The 24,925-nt window shown below is 40.5% G+C and overlaps 1 protein-coding gene across 1 annotated transcript; it reads left to right on the top strand.

Moving 5' to 3' along the window:
- The first annotated feature begins 242 nt into the window (after positions 1-242).
- LOC114278854 (exocyst complex component EXO70C1) lies at positions 243-3,206 on the top strand. Its single transcript, XM_028220990.2, has one exon. The coding sequence runs from the start codon at positions 801-803 to the stop codon at positions 2,850-2,852; it is 2,052 nt and encodes a 683-aa protein (XP_028076791.2). The 5' UTR covers positions 243-800; the 3' UTR covers positions 2,853-3,206.
- The last annotated feature ends 21,719 nt before the right edge of the window (positions 3,207-24,925 follow it).

Below are 24,925 nucleotides of genomic sequence, written 5' to 3'. Positions count from 1 at the left end.
TAGCTCGTCCTTCACCTGCCATATGTCTTAATGTCATTAACTTTTTATGCCATGTTGGATTCCAGCTATTCTGGACCTCACCAGCTGGGTTATGTATTGAGTTTCAAGTAATGAATTTAGATTGTTCATAGTGATTCATAATCTTCATGGATTTATACATGTCACGTATGTTTATGGATTATGAAAATTTTATAAAATTCATTATGAAACTACATCGTTCAACTGAACATTACTTCAAGACAGATTTCATAAATCAAATTTTGGTGATCCCTAAGTATGTAAACCCCATTATTCCCTAATTTAATCTCCTAATTTAATCATTCTAAACAAACATGGCCTATCATTTTCAACTGTCCCATCATACCTTACCTCTAATTCTAAAGTTGTCATTTTAAGGTTACCCTGTATCGTATTGTATGTACAATGGATGGTGCATGAGATGGCAAGACAATAGAATGAAACAAACACAACCCAAGTCGTGCATAGCACAAACTCACCACCTCCGGCGGGTCAACAGTCAACCACCACCAAACGAAAATATATGGCCAAAAACATCTTCAAAAAATGCAATTCAAGAAAAACAAAAGCAAAAACTAACACTTTGTTATTCCTAAGAATCAAAACACAAGCCACCTTTCAAATTCCACCCCATCTCCCAAACCAAACAAAACAACCATGAATCACAAAGCACTACAATGCATTATAACAATTCTCCTCCATTTCCATTTCTCCTTTTGATTCTTCCCATCTAATTTTTTTTCCCTCGTCTGAAAACATAATAATATCAAAACCAAGACCGAATGGAAAAGAATTATTCTTCGGAGAAATCGGGTAGTTTTATTACAGGACGCCATGGCCGCAGAAAGAGCGAAATCCCCAGTCCCAGAACGCCAGATTTGCACTTTATCGAAGAGAGATGGGACGGTGGGGATACTGCGTGGAGGGATATTAATGTCGAAGAGGTTGAAAATCACAACGTCGATCAAGTTTCCAAAGACATTGATCGATTCACCAACACCCTCTCCGCCGTCAATGACAAATCCAGTCCACCGGAAGTCCCTGACACGATTGAAATTTTCTCAAAAATCCTTGAATCAAGGATCGTCAGGTACTATTCCGCCAATTCTCCCAAGAAGTTCGGGAAGATGATGGAGGACGATTCCTTCTTTCTCGAAGCCGTGAGGCGGATTTCGAAGCTCACCACCGCCTTCGGCGATTTCCCCTCCACCTCCATCACCACTTTGTCTCTCAATCGAATCAGCATGGTGTTGCAACGAGCAATGTCATTTTTAGAGGAGGAATTTCGGTACCTTCTAGAAAATTCTAGAAACTACTCGGATTCGCATTCGAATTCGAAGGTTCTAAGAGCAAAGCAATCGTCATTCAACTCCAACTCCAACTCCAACTCCTCCAAGCAAGAAGACTCGGATCGGTGTGGTGTGCCGGATTCTGATTCGAATGCCGGAGAGCAGGCATTTCCGGCGTACTCGCCGGAGGCCGTGAATAGGATGTCGACAATTGCATCGGCGATGATTTTGGCAGGGTACGAAACAGAGTGTTATCAGGTTTTCAACATTGCAAGGCGAAATCTATTCAACGAAGCTATGAAAAACCTAGATTTCGACACGATCAGCATCGAAGACGTGCAGAGAATGCAATGGGAGCTCTTAGAAGGAGAGATCGGGACTTGGATCAAAGTCGTGAAACAATGCGCCACCGTGCTCTTCCCCGGCGAACGAAAGCTCTGCGATTCCGTCTTCTCCGATAATCCATCGATCTCCGCAATCATCTTCAGCAACCTCGCTCGATCGGTGGTGATCCAACTCCTCACCTTCGCCGACGCGATGGTATTAACTCGGCGATCTGCGGAGAAGCTTTTCAAATACCTCGACATGTACGAGGCTCTCCGCGATCTAATTCCGGCGATCAACGAATCTTGCTCAAAAGATAGCGGCTGCGAACTAAGCTCCGAAATCTCCGCCGCCGCCAATCGGATCGGCGAAGCCGCGGTGTACATATTCTGCGACCTCGAAAACTCGATCAAAGGCGACGCCTCGAAAACACCAGTCCCCGGTGGCGCAGTACACCCACTGACTCGCTACGTCATGAATTATCTAAAATACACCTGTGAGTACAAAGACACACTAGAACAGATCTTCAAAAAGAACAAGACTCTCGTCCGAACCGTCTCGTTAGCCAAATCTGACGGTCCAAAAGATAAACAAAGCTCAACTAACAATAATCAAACGGCTGGCAACGAATCATCACCGTTCGCAGTACAGCTAATGACCGTGGTCGAGCTCTTAGACGAAAATCTGGACGCCAAGTCAAAACTCTACAAGGACCCATCTTTACGGTACGTATTTTTAATGAACAACGGTCGATACATACTCCAAAAGATCAAAGGGTCCAGCGAAATCCTCGAATTGGTGGGTGACACGTGGTATAGGATGAGGTCCACTGTGGTGAGGCAGTACCATAAGAATTACCAAAGAGAAACGTGGGGTAAAGTGCTGCACTGTCTGGGACATGAAGGGTTGCAAGTGAATAGTGGGAAGGTTCAAAAGCAAGTTCTTAAAGAGAGGTTTAAGAATTTTAGTATGTTGTTTGATGAAATTCATAAGACGCAGAGCACATGGGTTGTGAGTGATGATCAGCTTCAGTCTGAGCTGAGGGTGTCGGTATCGGCGGTGGTGATACCGGCTTACCGGTCGTTTCTCGGGAGGTTTCGGCACTACTTGGACTCGGGAAGGCCTGAGAAGTACATAAAGTATCAGCCTGAAGATGTTGAGACTTTAATTGAGGGACTGTTTGATGGGAACTCTTCTTCGATGGGTAGGAAGAGAACATAGTGTTTTTATTATGGAAAATGTCTCGTAACTTAAATTTTGTAACTTAAAAGTGGTTTAAATGGTCAAAACGACATCGTTTTGGCCATTTTTATGTTGTTCTGTACTCAAAACGACGTCGTTTTGACCATTTGAGTCATTTTTGAGTCACAAAATTTGAGTTACGTAGCATTGTCGTTTTGTTATTTGGAGATAATGAAGAACAAAGGTGGTGCTGGTTGTGAGGTTTTGTGTGATACTACACGTCATTTGAGATCTTGATTGTTCATTTGTTCATTTTTTATTTTTTATTATTATTTTTTTAATTTGGTGATATAATAATACAGGACAATTTGCTACATATTTATTTGTTTGTTTTGTTTTGTATAGATGTCACTGATTAGCTTTTGAGCATATGATACCCATAAGTGAACCCTTGATCAATTTGATTTCTTTAGTTAAATTTTTAATTGAATCATATTAGAAGTTCATGGCTGAAGCACGCTAGTTAATCATACCCTAAGAAATTTTATGGCATCATTTTGATTTAATTTATCGATATAAAGAAACAATAAAGTATCATTTGATAACGTCGTCTTGTGAATTTTTATTTACCAAAAAATAAGAGATCACTGTAGAGGTCGACAGGGGAGATGCTCACTACTAGAGTTGTACTTCTAGCATTGCTCTTAAAAATATTGATAGAGAATTCATTGAAAATTTTGATTTTATATTATTGTAAGAAACAGACAAAAATTGTTCTAATTTAATGTCATTGGATTCAATATCAACTCTTTAAGTTAAAAAATTATTCAGTAATCCTAAAACATGTTTACATAATACTTTAACAAGTTAGGTTTCAAATCATGTCATTATCAAAAGTTTAAACTTTTTTTTTATTATTTAATTTCCCAAGTTAATCAAAAGAATATTCTTGGAGGTAGAAATTAGCGTATGTTTGGTTTCAACAAAATAAAGTTATTTTTCAAGTATTTGAGTGAAAAACATTTTGATCATTATTTGCACTTATTTATTTATATAATTGAAAAAAAAAAAATTGTTTTTTAACCGAATCTATCCTTATTTTTACATTTTAATGCTTGACATGAGACTAACTTAAGTATTTTTCATCTGTTATTTAGACAACAATTAAGAAAAAGAATAATTTAAATTAATGTATAGAATTTAGGAATGCAATTAAAATTGGACATTAAAAAGAAATCAATGATTTATTTTGGACACCATTTGCATAATTTATCATAAAATCATCAATGGGAGAAAACAAGTTTTATAAAGCAAATTTACCTTAATCATAAGGGAAAATATTAATTTAGTATATATTTACAAAAATAATTACACATTGGTAATAAATTTTATAAATATTAATAATTAAATTTATAAATTTTTTCATTAATTTATAATAATTGTAGAAATACCACTGGGCGGTAATTTCTCCTAATCATAATACTAAACAATACAAGCTACTTGTTAGCCTTTGTTGATTTAGAGCAATTCTAAGGCCTCTTTGAGAACTTTCTATTTTAACGAAAAAGCTAAAAAATTAGTCAAAAGGCCAACAATCCATATCAAAAAGTCAAAGATTCTCTTTTTTTTTTACTTTTTGCACATCTTTTCATAAAAAGTCAAAAAGTCATCCCAAACATATTAGTTTTTTTTAGCTTATATTTTAGCCAAATAATCAAAAAATTACTAAATTAATCTGTCCCCAAACGAGGCCTAATTATACTTTTCATTTTTTAGTAGTTAAAGTATGAAAAATATACATTCTTTACTTTATTTAACTAGTTTTTTTTTTTTTTTTTTTTTTGGTTCAACACCACTTTTTATTTTACATATTTATTCACATAAAATAATTTAAATAATCTTTCAAAACTCTCCAAGATGGTCTGAAATATCTAATTAAAATAACTATATCAATAATTAGTCCGTGGAAAAAAATAAGGCCTTGTTTATCATGTACTAAAAAAGTCAAAAAGTCATTATCCTATCACATCATCTTATTCAAGTCATATCACATCTCTACCATGTCACTTTAAACCCAACCCAAACCCTATCTATATTTCATAAAAAGTCAAAAAGTACACTTATTTAGAACATCTCAAACCACCACCCCAACTATAAGAACTATGCTCTTATAAAGCAAGCTTGACCAAATCTAGTGGGCCTTAGAACAAGGAATTCGGATCTTCGGTCGCCCTTTCCTGCGGCCGTCCCTGCCGCGCATAAAAACAACGTCGTTTTAAAATTTTTTTTTTTTCACCTCTTATTTTTCAGCCCTTTTTCGTTGTGACCTAGCCCCTCTGATAGATAAAGACGAACAAAGCTGGACAGATCGAACGGGAGAGGCAACGAACGCGAGGGCGAGAGATGAAGACAGAGAGGCGATGGACGAACACACATTTGGTTTGACGAGGTTCATTTAAACTCTCTCTCTCTTCCCTTCTTCTATGATTCATCCAAAAAGAGCCTTCAAACTACCAAATTTTGTTGACTTTTGTGAAATTGTGGTTGTTCGGTTGAATTGAGTCAGTTATTCCACAGGTTTAGAAGCATAATTTTGTGATGTGTTGATTTTTGTGAATTTTTGTGTTGATTTGGCCGTTATGTGTTGATTTTTGTGGGCTATTATCAAAGTGCTCTTCGGCCTTTCGAATTCATAACAGTTGGTGTAGTATAATCTTACTGCTACCATCACCAACATTGCCTTAGTCACTGATTATTGTCACGACCCAAACCCGGCCCTATGGGTTTAGCACCGTAACCGGCCAGTAATCCGAGATTACCGAAGGCCTGCAGAACAGTAATACAGTAAAACAGAGTACAGGGCCTGGCGGAAGCCAATACAGTAATTAAACAATGCCCAATGAGCTGTGACAGTCTGTATGCCAAAAAGATTTTTTTCATGCATTCATACATATACAGTACAGAACAGTATACACAATATTTACAATCATTCAGACTAGGGACTCGACCCTATATAACCGTACAGAAAACATTCCGTCTGTACAAACAGTACGGTCTATACAAAACAGTGGAACAGTACAGAAGGGGGAATTCTTAAACACCCCTAAGCCTTAGCAGATAGGCTCGGAACCTCGCAGTGAGGCACAAAGGCTGGCTTGACAAAACTGGAGTTACCCTGACGCTCCTAGCTCCGATCTGGTGCCTGTACACCTACATATATATATGAGCAGTGAGCTAAAGCCCAGTGAATAACATAAAGCGTAAAGGGGTTTAGAATGAATGTCCTTACCGTAATGAAAACAGTCCAATTCAAACAGTATTTCAGTTGTTCAGTACAGTAAACAGTCATATGTGGTACATCCATTAGCATAACAGTAACAGTAGGTCTTAAAAGACCGAACAGTAATGATGGCCATCAGTCAGTAAACAGTAGTGGTTCCAACAAGGGAACCGACAGAGATTTCTGTCACAGTAACAGTAAACAGTAGGTGCTAAGGATGCCACAATACAATTCAGAATATAGGACATACATTCATTCAGTTAACAGTAATCAGTTCAGAAAACAGTACAGTTCAGTTGTTCAGAAGATAATCATTTGTGAACATATCTTTACACAATCGTTACTCACAGAGTTCGGGCTACAGTATGCTAGAGCGTGTCTCTCCAGTCGCCAACCCTACACAGTTAACAGATTGAACACACTAAGCTACACAGTTGGGAAATCTCATAACTTAATCCCTAATTTGCCTTGGTGTGTTCTACAACGATATCCTCATCTAAATGTCTTAAACTAGGCCTAAGAATGCCTAGGATGGGATGAGGATGGAAAAAAATGTACATTTAAAAGTATTTTCAGGATTTTCAGAAAAACAGAGTCCCGCTCGAGCGCAGGTTTCCCCGCTCGAGCGTACAGGCAAACAAAGATACACGCTCGAGCGTAAACTTTCCCGCTCGAGCGTACTGTAAAAGTACTGGATGGGTGAAATCCCCGCTCGACGCCCGCTCGAGCTTGAGACAAGACTCCGCTCGAGCGCCCAATCCTCCGCTCGAGCGGACGGCCAAACAGTGCAGAGAGATGCTGGTTGCTCGAATTCTACGCTCGAGCGGCACTTCCTCCGCTCGAGCGGAAGTGCGAAATCTGGAAAACCCAGATTCGAGCTCCAGGTTCAAAACCAAGCTCAAAAGCATCAAAACCAATCCTCTTGGGCCCATTTTCTGGAAAACATTTATAAACACATAGAATATCAGGTTTCAAAGCTCAATTTGAGAAATCAAAGCCCAAGGGTGTTTAATTCAAACCCAATTTCAAACCAATTTCAAATCATTTTCAAGAACAATCTTCAAACATGACATGCATGATCTTAAGTCATTTTCAAAGCTTCAATGCTGTTTCAAAAGAGCTCAAACCTTCAAAAACAAGATGAACTCATGGACTTAGACATAGTTGTGAACATGCATGTAACATTTTGCCATGACTCAACTCCAAATTCAACCAAGAACACATGCATGCAAGAATTGAGCTTCATTTAACAACAATGGACCAAAACATGACTTAGTTCTACAATGAAGCATGAATCATGCAAGAACTAGTTCAAACACATCAATAAAGGTTGAGTTCTCTTACCTAGAGCCTCAATTACAAGTGTAGGACCACAAAGCAACAATCAACCTTCAATTCTCTTCAAATTCTAAGCAATATTGAAATGAACTCAAGACTCTCACTTCCTCTCTCTCTAAATTCGGCTAGAACAAGAAGAAATGGCTGAGCAAATGTGTTTTGATTCAAGTATAAGGCTCAAGTGTGTGTATTTGAGATAGTGGCCCACTCAAGGGCATAACGGTAAATAAGTCCAACTCTTCAATTAGCTTATTTTAATCTAATTTAATCATACCTAAACAGTTTTCAGGTAAATATACCGTAAAATCACATAAATTACGATGATCATTAAACATCAATCAGTTTCTAATTCGGCAGCCGATAAGGCCTTCAATTAGCAGTTTAAACATATAAGTATGAACAGATAATCATACAATCAAACAGATAGAATGCAATTTAACTAACATATACTCAATCAATTCGGTTTCCAGTTTCAGTCAGTCAGTTCAGTGCTTTTAATCAGTTCAATTATCAGTCAGTTATCAGTCATTATCAGTCTCGTTTAACAGTAATCGGTGATCAATCGGTCATTAATCAGTAAACAGTATGAGGGTTGTTACAGTCTCCCCTCCTTATAAAGAGTTTAGTCCTCTAAACTCGAGTTACCTTCATTCTGGAAGAAAACAGGATTCAGTGGAAACAGTTCAGGATATCTTTTGGCCATGTCATCTTCCCTTTCCCAAGTGGCATACACACCACCATGGTTCTGCCAGTCAACTTTCACTAGCGGGATCTCTTTGTTTCTCAATTTCTTGATCCGTCTGTTAACAATCTGTATAGGCCGTTCCTCGTAAGTGTAGTCATCACTCAGCACTACACGAGTAGGCTCTATTACATGGAAAGGATCCCGAAGATAGTCTCTCAACATAGAGATGTGGAAGACGTTATGCATATGCTCCATTTCAGGAGGAAGCGCAACTTGATACGCCACCGGATTGATTTTCTCAATGATCTCATATGGTCCGACGTATCTCGGTGCTAACTTGCCTTTGACTCCAAAACGAGTCTGGCCTTTCATTGGTGTCACTTTCACAAAAACGTGATCACCCACTTCATATTCTCTGTCTCGTCTTCTGACGTCAGCATAACTCTTTTGTCGGCTCTGTGCAGTTTTCAATCTCTGTTGTATCAGTTTCACTTTCTCAGTTGTCTCATAAACAATCTCGGGCCCAAGTAAAGGCCCATCTCCAACTTCTGCCCAGCAAATTGGAGATCTACATTTTCTGCCATACAATGCCTCGAAGGGCGCTATACCAATACTCGAATGGTAGCTATTATTGTAGGCGAATTCAACTAATGGCAGATGACTTTCCCAGTCTCCCTGAAAATCAAGGACACACATTCTCAGTAAATCCTCCAGAGTTTGGATGGTCCTTTCTGACTGTCCATCTGTCTGGGGATGATAGGCACTACTCAGCCTCAATTCAGTACCCAATGCAGTCTGTAGACTCTGCCAAAACCTCGATGTAAACTTCGGATCCCTGTCAGAAACAATAGACACAGGCACTCCATGCAGTCTCACAATTTCATCAATATAGATAACAGCCAATTTATCCGCATTATAGATTGTCTTGACAGGTAAGAAGTGAGCAGATTTGGTTAGTCTATCAACAATAACCCAAATTGAATCCATACCTTTTCTGGAGCGAGGTAACCCCACGATAAAATCCATCGTAATATGCTCCCATTTCCACTCTGGTATAGGTAAGGGTTGCAATAATCCGGCAGGTCGTTGATGTTCAGCTTTGACCTGTTGACAATGAAGACATTTGGATACAAAATCAGCAATTTCTTTCTTCATTCCCGGCCACCAGAAATTCTGTTTCAGATCTTGGTACATTTTCGTATTCCCGGGATGGATAGACAATTTCGAATTGTGGCCTTCTTGCAGAACTCTTCTTTTCAGTTCAGTATCATTTGGTACACACAGTCTTTCTTGAAATTTCAGTACATTATTCTCAAATTTGAATCCCGGTCTCGGTTTGGATTCTCTTTCCTCGATGATCTTCTTCAAGAAATCATCCAGTTGCTGTTTCTCTTTAATCTCTTCAATCAGTGCCGGTTGAGCAGAAATAGCAGCTAAGGTTCCACCTTGTTCTCGTAAAACAATTTCGATTTCAGATTTTTCAAGGTCACAAAGCAACTCTTTCTGTCCTGTAAGCAAACAGGCTAAGTTTCTAATCGATTTCCGGCTCAATGCATCGGCAACGGTATTGGCTTTTCCCGGATGGTACAATATCTGTAGGTCATAGTCTTTAATCAGTTCTAGCCATCTCCGCTGTCTCATGTTCAGTTCTTTCTGTGTGAAGAAATATTTCAAACTCTTGTGGTCGGTATATACTTCACACGTTACCCCGTATAGGTAGTGACGCCAGATTTTCAGTGCAAATACTACTGCAGCAAGTTCCAGATCATGGGTCGGGTAGTTCTTTTCATGTGGTCTCAGTTGTCGGGAAGCATAAGCAATAACTCTCCCATTCTGCATTAAAACACATCCCAAACCCTTATGAGAAGCATCACTAAACACAGTATAACCATCCGTACCTGAAGGTAAGGTCAGAACAGGTGCAGTCACTAATCGAGTTTTCAACTCCTGGAAAGCAGATTCTCTTTGGTCAGTCCAGTCAAATGATGTCCCCTTCTGAGTTAACTGAGTCAATGGTAGAGCAATTTTGGAGAAATCTTTGACAAATCTTCTGTAATATCCAGCCAATCCCAAAAAGCTTCGGACTTCAGTCACATTTGTTGGTCTAGGCCAGTTCACCACAGCTTCAATTTTCTGCGGATCAACAGAAATCCCGTCTTTGCTAACAACATGCCCCAGAAACATAACATGGTCAAGCCAAAATTCACATTTAGACAGTTTAGCATACAGTTTCTGTTCTCTCAAGGTTTGTAGGGCAAGTCTCAGATGATGTTCATGTTCTTCTATACTCTTGGAGTAAATCAATATGTCATCAATAAATACAACAATAAAGTTGTCAAGGTATGGTTTAAAGATTCTGTTCATGAGGTCCATAAATGCAGCTGGTGCATTCGTGACTCCAAAAGGCATAACTAAAAATTCGTAATGTCCATACCTCGTTCTAAAAGCAGTTTTATCAATGTCTTCCGGCTTAACCTTCAGTTGATGATATCCGGATCTAAGATCAATCTTGGAAAATACTTTAGCACCCTGTAACTGATCAAACAGGTCATCAATACGCGGTAACGGGTATTTATTCTTTACAGTTACCTTGTTCAATTCACGGTAGTCAATGCACAGTCTCAGTGAGCCGTCTTTCTTCTTTACAAACAAAACCGGTGCACCCCATGGTGAGGTACTGGGTCTAATAAACTTCTTGTCTAACAGTTCTTGCAACTGCGCCTTCAATTCTTTCAGTTCAGTTGGAGCCATTCGGTAGGGAGCTTTAGAAACTGGCTGTGTTCCGGGAATCACGTCCACGGTGAATTCAATCTCCCTGTCAATCAAATCCCCTGGCAAATTGTCTGGAAAAACATCTGGGAATTCTCTGACTATAGGAATACAGTTCACATTAGCATTATCATCAGTAGATACAGTCAGTACAGAACACAGATATCCTTTACACCCCTTTCTAATTAATTTAACAGCTTTCACTGACGAAATCAAATACGGAGGAGGTACTACTCCACTCCCATTAAACACGAATTCAGGCAAACCAGGTGGACGGAAAACAACTTGCTTGGTCACACAGTCAATAGTGGCATGATATTTTTGTAACCAATCCATCCCCAATATTATGTCAAAATGATCAATGTTCAATGGCAGTAAATCAATAAACAGATGCATATCCCCAACAATAATTTCACATGCGGGGTACATATAAGCACATGTCATGGATCCCCCTACAGGTGATGATACAGCTAGCAGATAGTTCATAGGTTCTAAGGGTCTATTCAATTTCCGTGAGAAAGCATGCGATACATAAGAATGTGTAGACCCCGAATCAATTAATACATATGCATTTTGTGCACAAATAGAAAGAATACCTGACACAACGGTCTCGGTATTCTGCACATCTCCCGGTACTAGTGCGAACACTCGGCCTTGCCTCACAGGCTCTTTCCCGGTAGCTTTAGGGTTAGGCTTTAGTGGAGCATTTGATACTGCGCCGCTGGCTGCAGCTTTGCTATTGCCCTGAGGAGCAGAAGGGCAATCTTTAACCATGTGGCCCACCTTGCCACACCTGTAACAGGCTCCAGATAATTTGTGACAAACCCCTTTGTGCCTGTTGCCACATACAGAACAGGGCGGAATGAACCCACTCCCCTGGCTGGGGCTAGTTGTCGACCCCGTATTCTGTTTCTTGTTGGCTGGGTTGTGCTTGCCTTTCTTGAATTTGAAACCCTGCCTTTTACCATGCCATTCAGTTGTTGGTGTTTCAGATTGTTTCACCGCTGCAATGTTCGACTCGGCCATCAATGCCCGGTCGAGAACACCCACAAAAGTCGGTAATTTCAAAACATTTATCCGGTCAAGTATTGCCACATTAAGGCCACCTTCAAATTTCCTGGCCTTCTTATATTCAGTATCCACCATATGCGGTGCATATCGGGCAAGTTCGGTAAATTTCGTCTCATATTCTGCAACGGACATTGTGCCCTGCTTCAGCTGTTCGAATTCAGTCACTTTCCTATCCCTGACACACTGAGGGAAATACTTTTCAAAGAAGGACTCCTTGAACTGAGCCCAAGTCATAACAGTATTTGCGTCGCGGATCAACATCCACCACCTTCTAGCCTCTTCTTGTAGGGTGAAGGTAGCTAACAATACTTTATTCGCTTCTGAGCACGGAAACACTTCAAATAGTTTTTCTGTTTCAAGCACCCAAGCTTCAGCCTTTAATGGTTCGAGGCCTCCCTGAAAGGATGGCGGTTTCATCTTGCTGAATTTATGGGTGAGAGCAATAATATCCCCATCATTCACATTCACATTAGGCTCCGGCTGTACCGGAGGAGGAGGAGGAGGAGGTGGGGGCTGTTGGTTCTGTTGTTGTTCCAGTCTAGCAGTTATCAGTTCTATCATTCTTTCCATTCTTTCCATTCTTGCCTCAGTAGATGAGGACTCAGGTTCATTTGCGTTGTCCATTTCACTATAAGCAGTTATAACAGTTTTAAACATAGGCAGTCATTTGTTTAACAGTTTACCACATTAGCATGTATTCAGTCATGACATAACCACACACTTTTCAAGTTCATGAAATGCCCTAATCACTTTTCTAGGACACCCTATAGCTCATTTGGACACGTGTGTGCGGTATAACTCGTGGTAAGTATCGCTCTGATACCACTCTGTCACGACCCAAACCCGGCCCTATGGGTTTAGCACCGTAACCGGCCAGTAATCCGAGATTACCGAAGGCCTGCAGAACAGTAATACAGTAAAACAGAGTACAGGGCCTGGCGGAAGCCAATACAGTAATTAAACAATGCCCAATGAGCTGTGACAGTCTGTATGCCAAAAAGATTTTTTTCATGCATTCATACATATACAGTACAGAACAGTATACACAATATTTACAATCATTCAGACTAGGGACTCGACCCTATATAACCGTACAGAAAACATTCCGTCTGTACAAACAGTACGGTCTATACAAAACAGTGGAACAGTACAGAAGGGGGAATTCTTAAACACCCCTAAGCCTTAGCAGATAGGCTCGGAACCTCGCAGTGAGGCACAAAGGCTGGCTTGACAAAACTGGAGTTACCCTGACGCTCCTAGCTCCGATCTGGTGCCTGTACACCTACATATATATATGAGCAGTGAGCTAAAGCCCAGTGAATAACATAAAGCGTAAAGGGGTTTAGAATGAATGTCCTTACCGTAATGAAAACAGTCCAATTCAAACAGTATTTCAGTTGTTCAGTACAGTAAACAGTCATATGTGGTACATCCATTAGCATAACAGTAACAGTAGGTCTTAAAAGACCGAACAGTAATGATGGCCATCAGTCAGTAAACAGTAGTGGTTCCAACAAGGGAACCGACAGAGATTTCTGTCACAGTAACAGTAAACAGTAGGTGCTAAGGATGCCACAATACAATTCAGAATATAGGACATACATTCATTCAGTTAACAGTAATCAGTTCAGAAAACAGTACAGTTCAGTTGTTCAGAAGATAATCATTTGTGAACATATCTTTACACAATCGTTACTCACAGAGTTCGGGCTACAGTATGCTAGAGCGTGTCTCTCCAGTCGCCAACCCTACACAGTTAACAGATTGAACACACTAAGCTACACAGTTGGGAAATCTCATAACTTAATCCCTAATTTGCCTTGGTGTGTTCTACAACGATATCCTCATCTAAATGTCTTAAACTAGGCCTAAGAATGCCTAGGATGGGATGAGGATGGAAAAAAATGTACATTTAAAAGTATTTTCAGGATTTTCAGAAAAACAGAGTCCCGCTCGAGCGCAGGTTTCCCCGCTTGAGCGTACAGGCAAACAAAGATACACGCTCGAGCGTAAACTTTCCCGCTCGAGCGTACTGTAAAAGTACTGGATGGGTGAAATCCCCGCTCGACGCCCGCTCGAGCTTGAGACAAGACTCCGCTCGAGCGCCCAATCCTCCGCTCGAGCGGACGGCCAAACAGTGCAGAGAGATGCTGGTTGCTCGAATTCTACGCTCGAGCGGCACTTCCTCCGCTCGAGCGGAAGTGCGAAATCTGGAAAACCCAGATTCGAGCTCCAGGTTCAAAACCAAGCTCAAAAGCATCAAAACCAATCCTCTTGGGCCCATTTTCTGGAAAACATTTATAAACACATAGAATATCAGGTTTCAAAGCTCAATTTGAGAAATCAAAGCCCAAGGGTGTTTAATTCAAACCCAATTTCAAACCAATTTCAAATCATTTTCAAGAACAATCTTCAAACATGACATGCATGATCTTAAGTCATTTTCAAAGCTTCAATGCTGTTTCAAAAGAGCTCAAACCTTCAAAAACAAGATGAACTTATGGACTTAGACATAGTTGTGAACATGCATGTAACATTTTGCCATGACTCAACTCCAAATTCAACCAAGAACACATGCATGCAAGAATTGAGCTTCATTTAACAACAATGGACCAAAACATGACTTAGTTCTACAATGAAGCATGAATCATGCAAGAACTAGTTCAAACACATCAATAAAGGTTGAGTTCTCTTACCTAGAGCCTCAATTACAAGTGTAGGACCACAAAGCAACAATCAACCTTCAATTCTCTTCAAATTCTAAGCAATATTGAAATGAACTCAAGACTCTCACTTCCTCTCTCTCTAAATTCGGCTAGAACAAGAAGAAATGGCTGAGCAAATGTGTTTTGATTCAAGTATAAGGCTCAAGTGTGTGTATTTGAGATAGTGGCCCACTCAAGGGCATAACGGTAAATAAGTCCAACTCTTCAATTAGCTTATTTTAATCTAATTTAATCATACCTAAACAGTTTTCAGGTAAATATACCGTAAAATCACATAAATTACGATGATCATTAAACATCAATCAGTTTCTAATTCGGCAGCCGATAAGGCCTTCAATTAGCAGTTTAAACATATAAGTATGAACAGATAATCATACAATCAAACAGATAGAATGCAATTTAACTAACATATACTCAATCAATTCGGTTTCCAGTTTCAGTCAGTCAGTTCAGTGCTTTTAATCAGTTCAATTATCAGTCAGTTATCAGTCATTATCAGTCTCGTTTAACAGTAATCGGTGATCAATCGGTCATTAATCAGTAAACAGTATGAGGGTTGTTACAATTATGATCAAAGTTGAGGAATGTAATATAACATGATTGAGATAGAAAGGAACCATGGTGTATATTGTTAGCAGTTTAGTACCATTGCTTCCTAAGTTGCATAGATTTTACTTTTGGTAAACAATGTTAAAACCTTTGTGAAGAGAATTAATATGGATTAGAAGCTTTTAGCAAAAGTTCACAGAACTCTACAGTTCACAAAATGATGAATTATGAATTGAAATTTGTTCAAAACCTTGAGAAACAAAGAAAGACCTCCAATGTTAGAGCTTTGAAGGTCAAAAGATGATTCTACTAAATTTTGTATCCATTGAAGTCTTCATTTTAGTTGATATGATATATGAGTTATTAAAGCATGCTAAGAACATCTCTGACTTCAAAAATATTTCCATTAAATGGTATTTTTATGCTAAAAACTATGAAGAAACTTGAAGGAAACTTCAATCCTCCCTTGTTTCAATTGAAACTAATCACGCACGAGTCACTTTTGCTTCAGTTGGATATAAACATATGATAATCTTGAGATCACTTTTGTCACCATTTATACATTTGATAAAAATTAATATTGATGAAAACTTATGAAAATTGGAGTTGGTAGTCTAATATTAAAAATACATGACAGTCTATGTTTAGGAAATCCAAAACTAAAGGAGTATGCTTATGAAAGCTGATGTTAATGAAAACTGATGGCTAGTAATATGATCTTATGAACTGATGTTGGCTGAAGTGAGTATGCTTGTCTGCAACTTATGCTTGTTTGCTAGTTAAGTAATATGAACTTATGAACTGAAGTTGGCTGAAGTGAGTAGGATTAACATCAACTTATGAACTTATGTTGACTGGACTGTCTACGTACTTGTTACCTACATCTCTTAACTTCAACTGTGGTTAGATCTGTGTTGCATTTGAAATTGACTTTTGTGTTTACTTGTAATTAGGATTGACATGTCAACGAGTTCAAACAATGATGCTGGATTCTTTCAAAATAAAAAATGCAAATGTGGGAAAAAAAAGGAGTGTACATATCAGAATCAGAGAACAATTCAGGGAAGTGTAGACACCCCATTTTTTACCGTCCTCAAGACTTGGACGTCATCATTTGAACACTCGATGATCATTCCTGTTCGTGTTCGTCTTGAGTTCTCGGAGGTTTCGGCTACGCGCCTTGCCTCAAAACCTCTCGACTTGTTTGTTTTGTGTTTGGTTTTACATCAAACACTTATTGTTTTACTTCTGAGGGTGGGAAATAGCTTGTAGGCCATCCCCACACCTCACCGGTCATGGCTTGAGGCCACCGGCCTTGTTTCCTTTCCACCGGCCACTGGTGATGGCCGATCGGCATTGTTGATGGTCGGTCGGCATATTTTGTGGTCGGTTGGCCAACTTTGTTGGCCAATTAGCCACTTTTTCTGGCCGAAACCTTTTCTTGAGGGGGGTTTGAACCTTTTGAATCCCTTGTTTTAGCTTCTTGAGGAAGCTTGAACCTTGTGAACTCTTGGTTTTAGCTTCTTGAGGAAGCTTGACCTTTTGAACCCTTTTTAGCTTCTCTAAGAAGCTTGACCCTTTTTTTTAGCTTCTCCAAGAAGCTTGATCCTTTTTTAGCTTCTCCAAGAAGCTTGAACCTTTTGACCCTTTTTAGCTTCTCTAAGAAGCTTGACCCTTTTTTTAGCTTCTCCAAGAAGCTTGATCCTTTTTTAGCTTCTTGAAGAAGCTTGAACCGCTTGACCCGTTTTGCCTAGCTTCTCCAAGAAGCTTGACCCTTTTGCTCAAAGCTTCTAAGAGAAGCTTGGCCTTTTTGCTCAAAGCTTCTAAGAGAAGCTTTGCCCCCTTGGTTTCTCTATAAAAAGAGGGCCTCTCCTCCCCTTTAGAGAGTTAGAAAAAATCTGATATATATCATATATATATCACTCCCTCTCTATATCTCCCTCTCTCTCTACATTTGTGTGGGTTAGAAGGTGCAAAAGGGTCTAGTTCTTGGCCATTTGAACTACACCTCCTAGCACAACACCTCCATCATCAACCTAAGGAGCTTGGAGGTCATTTTCAGAGGCTAAGGGACTGTTTTTTTGGACCAAGAGGCTACTGTCCCCTTTTGGCTACAAAGGTAACTCATTTTCCCTCTTTATTCTCCATTTTTGCACACACTTTTAGCCTATCTTGCTTGCTGTTTTGAGCTTTGTGTATAACATAAAAAAGTTCTATTTTTTTGTGTTTAAGATACTTCATTAAGGTCACTTTTGTATTTGGGGTCGTTTACCCCCTCTTAGGTCTTGTTTGGCCTCATTTTTGTGTGTTTTTGGTGAGGATGGTGGTTTAAGGTCCTAAGAATGAGAGGGGTCATCCCCTCTCCTTGTTGTCTTCAAAAAGTGTCATTTTAGCCTCATGTGTGAGCACCATTTTTAAGTTCATGTTGGCTATGTCTTAAGTGTTATTTGTGCTTATTTTTCCATGATATAGCACTGTTTTTACTTGGTTTAGACACACCATGCTTGCCTTGCATACTTGTCTTGTAATGCCATGAATTGACTTAACATGTTCCTAGCATTTAGACCACTATGCTTACTTGTTTTGACCTAGCTTTGTGAAGCTTTTATGCTTGTTTTAGCATGCTTAAGGTCTGTTTTTGGTTGCTTAGGCCATCCATGGCTTGCTTTGTATAGCTACCATATAACCCCCCCCCTTGGCTTGCCTTGAGTTTTAGACCATTGTTGCATGCTTAGCTTGTCTTGTTTACTTGGTTTTGCACCTTCTATACTATGATTTCAGAGCTTTCTATGCATGCCATGTATCCATGTTTATCCTCTCTTAAGTGTGCTTAAAAGTTGCTCTTTGGTGCCTAAGTGTTGGACCTTGTGTGCATGCATGCTTGTATGTGTTTTGGCCCTCATTTCCATGGCATTGGGCCACTGATTTGGGCCTATTTGAGAGCTGCCCATTTTGATTTAAGACCATTCCCACATGTCGTTGCATGCTCATACATCTTGCATGCTCGTTAGTTTGCATAACTTGCATGCTTGTATGTTTACATTGCTTGTTCACATGCTTATATTGCATGCTTAGCTTCCATGCCTAGGTTGCATAACATTAAGCATACATCTCTTGCCTCTTGAATTGATTATGATGGAGGTTGGGGCCCATTGTTTGTTTTGTGCATTTCATTCCATACTGAAATTGCACACTTTGACTCTTTGGGCCATCACGCATTGAAATGCGCGATTGGTGGTCCGAGAATCAAGGAACATACCCCTTTGAGTCACAAACATGATAAGGGATGTGTTGGTGCACACATTTGCTTGAAATACATTGCCATGCCTTGTTTTTCCCTCTGCTGCTGTCAAATAGGTTTCTACAGGAAGTCTTGGCTGGCCGGCCATATATAATGCCGACCGACCAAATATATTTGGCCGAGAGCTCAATGGACGGTTGATGACCACTTCAAAATGACCGGTGGTGTTCTGTCTTAGCCGGCGGTGTTCCATAGTATCCATAGAGTGCTCCCTGGGACTTGTGCAATTTTCAGAGGAGCAGAGCAGGGAAAACAGAGGCAAACTTGTGCATGGTGTAGGCGTCCCTGAACGCCCCGGGAGGAACGAGCTCCCGTTCTGTTCATTTTGGGGTCACTACAGCTCAGGACTCTCAAATTTGTCACGGTTCTAAGTCTGAACCAAAGAGTCCAAATCCGGCAAATCGTTTTGAGAAAAACAGATTTTTAGAAAATAAGTGCCAAACATGGACTGCTTTGCCAGATACAGAGTCGCCACCTAAATATTTTTTAATGGGAAATTTAGGAAACCCTGACTCGGTGCCAAAGGCCACGTGTCCGTCATCACCAAAGTTGCCTCGGCTCGGGAACTTGGGTACGATTGGGGAAGGTCACTTCGTGAGCACCCCCGCTCGCCCGATCAAAGATCGGCCTCTACTAACCATGATATCTATTTTTAAAAACTTTGTGTGTTCTTATTCCGGATATTAGCCTAGATTACTATGTGATGCGCACAGCATACAAGTATAGACTGGATCGCCTGAATTGGAACAAAACATTTCATGTTTGTTTTTGTTTGAAAATGGTTTGATAGTGCTACTCGCAAGTAGGCTAAGTCGTGAATTTGTCACCCTCGGGTGGGCTTAGAAAACAATGGTTTTGCCACTATCTAGTGGGCTTAAAACTCACAGTCAATGATTTGTTCCAATTTAAACAGCCCAACCTTCACCCACAGGCATTCAGGCAGTTATATCACATAAGCATATTGCCTCATGGTAAGCATGCTATTCATGGCAGCACTCACACGCATGCAAGGATGCTAAAGCATAAAACTCACCAAGTACTCCAAGCCAAAACAAAGACTACATTAGAAATCATGCATGATCCTAAGTATACAGAAATGTCTAATGCAACACATGCAAAAATGCAACTATAGCAGGCTCGGCTATTCTAAACATGGCATATGAAATGCTACAGCTAACATGTATTCAATTTGGAATTGAAATACAAATGCAGTTAGTATGATGCGCCGAGCCCGGTGCATGCAAAACAAATGAATGAATGCAAATATGCTATCATACTGTATGCTAATTGAAATATGCCCTAATCTAACCATCATAAGCGGATAAATAAAAGGGAGAAAGACGTGGGGTTGGAAGACATACAACACACACACGCACACTTATTATAGTTGTACCCTCGCGCGGAGGGTCTAAATAAATATACAGTCCCGAATAAAAGAATATTACAGTCCAAATATTACAGTCCGAATAATATACAAATTCCTAATTAATTAATCAAATTAACTAAGAAAGCTGTAAAACTGGCGTGCAAGCTAGGGACTGCCTTGCTTCTGACGAATGATGTATGCCTGGGCTGCCTTGCGCGGAAATCCACTGGGATGCCCCAATTAGCCTCTGTTTACACTTGTTCTTGAAATGCGTGCCAAGCTCCAAAAAGTTGTCGATTCTTCATTTTGCTGCAACAGAGAGCAGGAGAGGGGCATGGCAGTGTATTTTCACAGATATATGCATGCCTCGATCCTCGCGCCACCAATCACGCATACCGATGCATGATGGCCGAGGAGTCGAAATGTGCAACTCAATATAGAATGAATGCACGTGTAAACACAACAAGAACCTAGCTCCATCATGGATGATCCGGAGTGTCGGTGACTTGGAATTGAGACACGTTCCGTCACTCGGAGTACGGAACGCACCTCGTTTCCCGTGCCCGGGCTAACTCCTATCCCGAACACGATGCAATATGCATGATATGCATGAGATGCAATTAAGATACAATCCTAACATACATAATGTTATGGAAATGAGATGTCTCGAAATGCGTGCACACGAGCACGCAAACCGAGGAAAATGACTGAATGCGATCTAAGATACAACCTAGTATGCACTATGCTGTAAAAATGAGATGCCTCGAAATGCGTGCACACGGGCACGCAAACCGAGAAAATGACATACGCAATGCAAATGACATGAAAATCTGATATGGGCTTACACTAACATGAGAGAGCCTCAGCCACACTCACATAAGAGGCCGATGGATGAAAATGAAGTGCCTCAAAATGCGTGCACACGGGCATGCAAACCGAGGCAATGGCATACGCAATGCAATATGGCTAAAATGGCATATAGAATGCAACATGGACTTATACTAACATGAGAGAGCCTCAGCCACACTCACATAAGAGGCCGATGGATGAAAATGAAGTGCCTCGAAATGTGTGCACACGGGCACGCAAACCGAGGTAATGGCATACGCAATGCAATATGGCTAAAATGGCATGGAAGATGATATGCGAACATGCTAATGGAATTTCAGCACTGAAATGTGGGGGAAAACAGCCCCGAAATGAGGCGAAAGTACGCCCGAAGCATGGAATAGTCCCGAAACATGAATTTTGGCACCCGAAATGGCCTATAGCTATACCAAACATGCACAATATGGACATGCAATGAATAGACAGTAGCAAGGAAGCCCCAAAATAAGCATTTTTCCAGTTCAAAGCATGGCCAAACAGCAAACAAAGATAGGGCAAAACTAGCATGCAAAAATGGCCCTAAATGTGAGATAATGAAGCAACTCACAGTTTCTGACCCCAAACAGGTTAGGGCCCTTCAACAACATTGAAGAGGGGCCCAAAATATGACACTTTACAGAACTGTAAAAACCCCAAAAACAAACATAGATATGGCTAAGCTCTTATGCAAGAAAATGGGCCAAAAGGTGGCCAAAGAAGCAAGTGGTATATACAAAGCCCAAAATGAAAAATTCCCTTCTAAAACATTTAAGAGGGACCAAAAATATGCACATTTAAAGTTTATGGAAACCCCAAAATCGGTACACAAACATGCTAGAAATGCAATGCAAAATGAGGCTCAAAAGTGGCTATAACATGAGGTATACAAAGAATTCACCAAACGAGCAAAGACCCTTAATAAAACATGTTAATAAGGTCAAAATAAGGCCACTTTCAGTTCTGATCATGGTCCAAAAATAGAAAAATGATAGGCTAGTGAAGCATGCAAGAATATTGACATACAAGGAGATATTGAAGCAAGTGCAATATGGGGGCCTCAAACAGTGTTGAGCCCTTAAGCAAAAGTGAAAAAGAGCTCAAAAGAAGGCCACTTTCAGTTAGGTCCGGAGCTCAAAACAGTAGGCATATATGGCTAAGAAATGGTGCAAAAATGAGCTAGAAAAAAGGGAAAGTGGACTTACCCTTGAAGACCAATTCTTTTGTTGCTTCTTGGACCAGATTTGATGATTCTAAGCTGCTGGAATCCCTTCCTTTACTGCTGGAATGGAGTGGTGATGGTAGAGCTTGAAGATGATGAAGAAATGGAGCTCAAAACTTGAAGGAAATGGAGTGATATGTATGTATATCTTCAAAGCAATTCTTCTAACCCTTTCTCTTGAGTTGGGAGGCCAACTATATAGGCAAGAGAGGGAGAGAAGAGTCTAGGCAAAAGTGGAGGGAAATGAGGCTTCTTTTTCCTCCAAAAGGGTCCCCCGGATGTAGATATTTTTGGGGGAAAACCAAGGCACAGCTGGAATGCACTCAACCTGAAGAAGCAGGCCGACCAACTTTTTGAGCTGCAGGTGGCCGGCCGGCCACCTCCCCTAGCCGGCCGGCCAAGGGTCAAAAGGGCCAAGTTGAGTTAGTGGCCGGCCACCACATATTGATGTCCTCCCATGCTTCCTCATCACAACCCTGTGGTTCAAAATTACAAATTGTAAAACAGGAGAGAGAATATGCCATTTTTAAGAGGGGTTCAAAAGGGTCAAATGGAATTTCTGGCCGGCCATATGATATTAGGATCCTCCCATGTGTGTACAACACAAATATGTGGTTTGGGTTTGAAGAAAGTGGCTCCAAGGTGTTCAACATTGGCTCGGAAGTGAGAAAAACGGGTGCCGGAGGGCGAAAATGGAATATAACTGGTTGCCAAGATAATTGCTAGCCTCCCACCCTCCAGTGACCTTCCTGGTGATAAAACAGAGGTACCTGCCAAAAGTAAACGAAAACCGATGCAAAACGAATGCTCGGGGGCCAAAACACACAGTTCGGGGTCCCGAAAATGGGCTGCTAAGCACCGAAAGTGGCGTTCGGCTACGAAGTGGGTTTCTTAGACCCCAGTGTCCCTTGAAAGGGAGAAAATAAGATGTATGCCAAAAATCAGAGCAAATGGAGATGGTTAAGCGATCCCGAACCGAGGCACACGGCCTGACGATTCCGAAAATCGGGAGCCGGACTCCGAAATGGGAAAAATGGCCTACAGCCACAAAATGTAGCCCACGGCCACTGAGAGATGGTCTACGGGACCTCTCCCTCCCCTCAGGAAAAGAAACAGAGAAAACCGAGTCTGATTCGCAAACTGAGGCAAGGCACAGAAGAGGGTTCAGAAATCCGGAGACAGGGCTCACGGCCGCGACTCTGAGACTTCTGAACGAGCACGATATGCAACATCACCGAGCGCTCAATCGGTGATGTCTGAGTCTTAAGGTCGGTCAAAAATGGGGTGTCTACACATGGCAATGGATTTCTAGGCAAAGCCAATCTGAGCACACATACATCGGACCCTCTTCCCGAGGCTGTTTATTGCTTTCTACTAGTTAGTTGGTCTGTAATAATTAATTAGTTTGTAGGTTAATGAATTTGTATATTCTTTTGGTCCCTCCGAGCGAGGGCGAATTTGTAATAAGTGTTGGTGCGTGTGTGTATGTCTTCCAACCCCCACTTCTTTCTCCCTTTTACTTACCTGCTTTTGATGGTTAGTATTAGGTCATATTTAATTTAGCATACCTTATACTATGCATGCGTGCATCCATACATTTGTCTTGCATGTACCGGGTTCGATGCATCATACTAACTGCATTGTATTTCAATTCCAAGTTAAATACGTGTTAGTTGTAGCATCATCATATGTCATCTATAGATTAGCCGAGCCTATTGTAGCTGCATCTTGCGTGTGTCGCATTAGCCATTTTAACATGAACTAGGATCATGCATATAATTACTAACTAGTTTCTGTTTTGGCTTGGAGTACTCGGTAAGCATTTATGTTTTAGCATGCCACATGTGTGTGAATGTTGCCATGATAACATAATTACCATGATGCTAGCTGCTTATGTGATATAACTGCTTGGATGCCTGTGGGTGGAGGTTGAATTACCTAAATTGGAATAATGCATTAAAACTGTGAGTTTTAAGCCCACTAGATAGTGGCAAAACCATCTTTTCTAAAGCCCACTTAAGGGTGGCAAAACTTGCATTTTAGCCTACTTGCGAGTAGCAAACCATTTTCAAAACAAACATGCAATGTTTTGTTCTAATTTAGGCGATTTGGTCTATACTTGTTTGCTGTGCGCATCACATAGTAAATCTAGGCTAATAACCGGAATAAGAACGCATAATGTTTTCAAAAATAAGATATCATGATTAGTAGAGGCCGATCTTCGGATCGGGCGAGAGGGGGTGCTCATAGCTGACCTTCCCTAATCGTACCCAAGTTCCCGAGCCGAGGCAACTTTGGTGATGACGGACACGTGGCCTTTGGCACCGAGTCAGGGTTTCCTAAATTTCCCAAAATAAAATATTTAGGTGGCGACTCTGTATCTGGCAAAATAGTCCATGTTTGGCACTTCTTTTCTAAAAATCTGTTTTCCAAAATGATTTGCCGGATTTGGACTCTTTGGTTCAGATTAAGAACCATGACGATTTGAGAGTCCGAATTGTAGGGAGCCCAAAACGAACAGAACTGGACTCATCCTCTCGGGGCGTTCGGGGACTTATTACAGGAAGTTGTATTTCAAGTGTGAAAATAAGGGTTGTGACTACTTTGCGTGGGGAGTGCCTCCTACTGGGAATGGATCAAATATCCAAAAGAGCGGGTATGATTATGATTTTGCGAGAAACAATGAAGTTGTGAATATCTTGGAATGACTTGACGCAAAGCAACGAGAACGACTTGAAGCTATCAAATTCATGATGTTGACAACCATAGTGATGGTTGGTTTTATCATGCTAGTGGTGCTGCTCAAGTGAACTTGTATTTGTACTGATTGTAAACCACTACTTGTAAAACTTGTATTTAGTTTTGAAACTTTTATATGTACATGTAAAATCCAAACAATATTTAATTAATCACGTATAATGAATAGTACTTAATTAACTAA

The sequence above is a fragment of the Camellia sinensis genome, chromosome 5 (genome assembly GCF_055761805.1).
Source record: "Camellia sinensis isolate YWXY chromosome 5, ASM5576180v1, whole genome shotgun sequence".
NCBI lineage: Eukaryota > Viridiplantae > Streptophyta > Magnoliopsida > Ericales > Theaceae > Camellia > Camellia sinensis.
Note: the sequence above shows the minus strand (reverse complement) of the source record. Positions and strands in the feature narration are given on the sequence as shown.

Excerpts from the sequence above, each read along its gene's own strand:
- LOC114278854 (XM_028220990.2), top strand. The coding sequence starts at position 801 with ATGGAAAAGAATTATTCTTCGGAGAAATCGGGTAGTTTTATTACAGGA.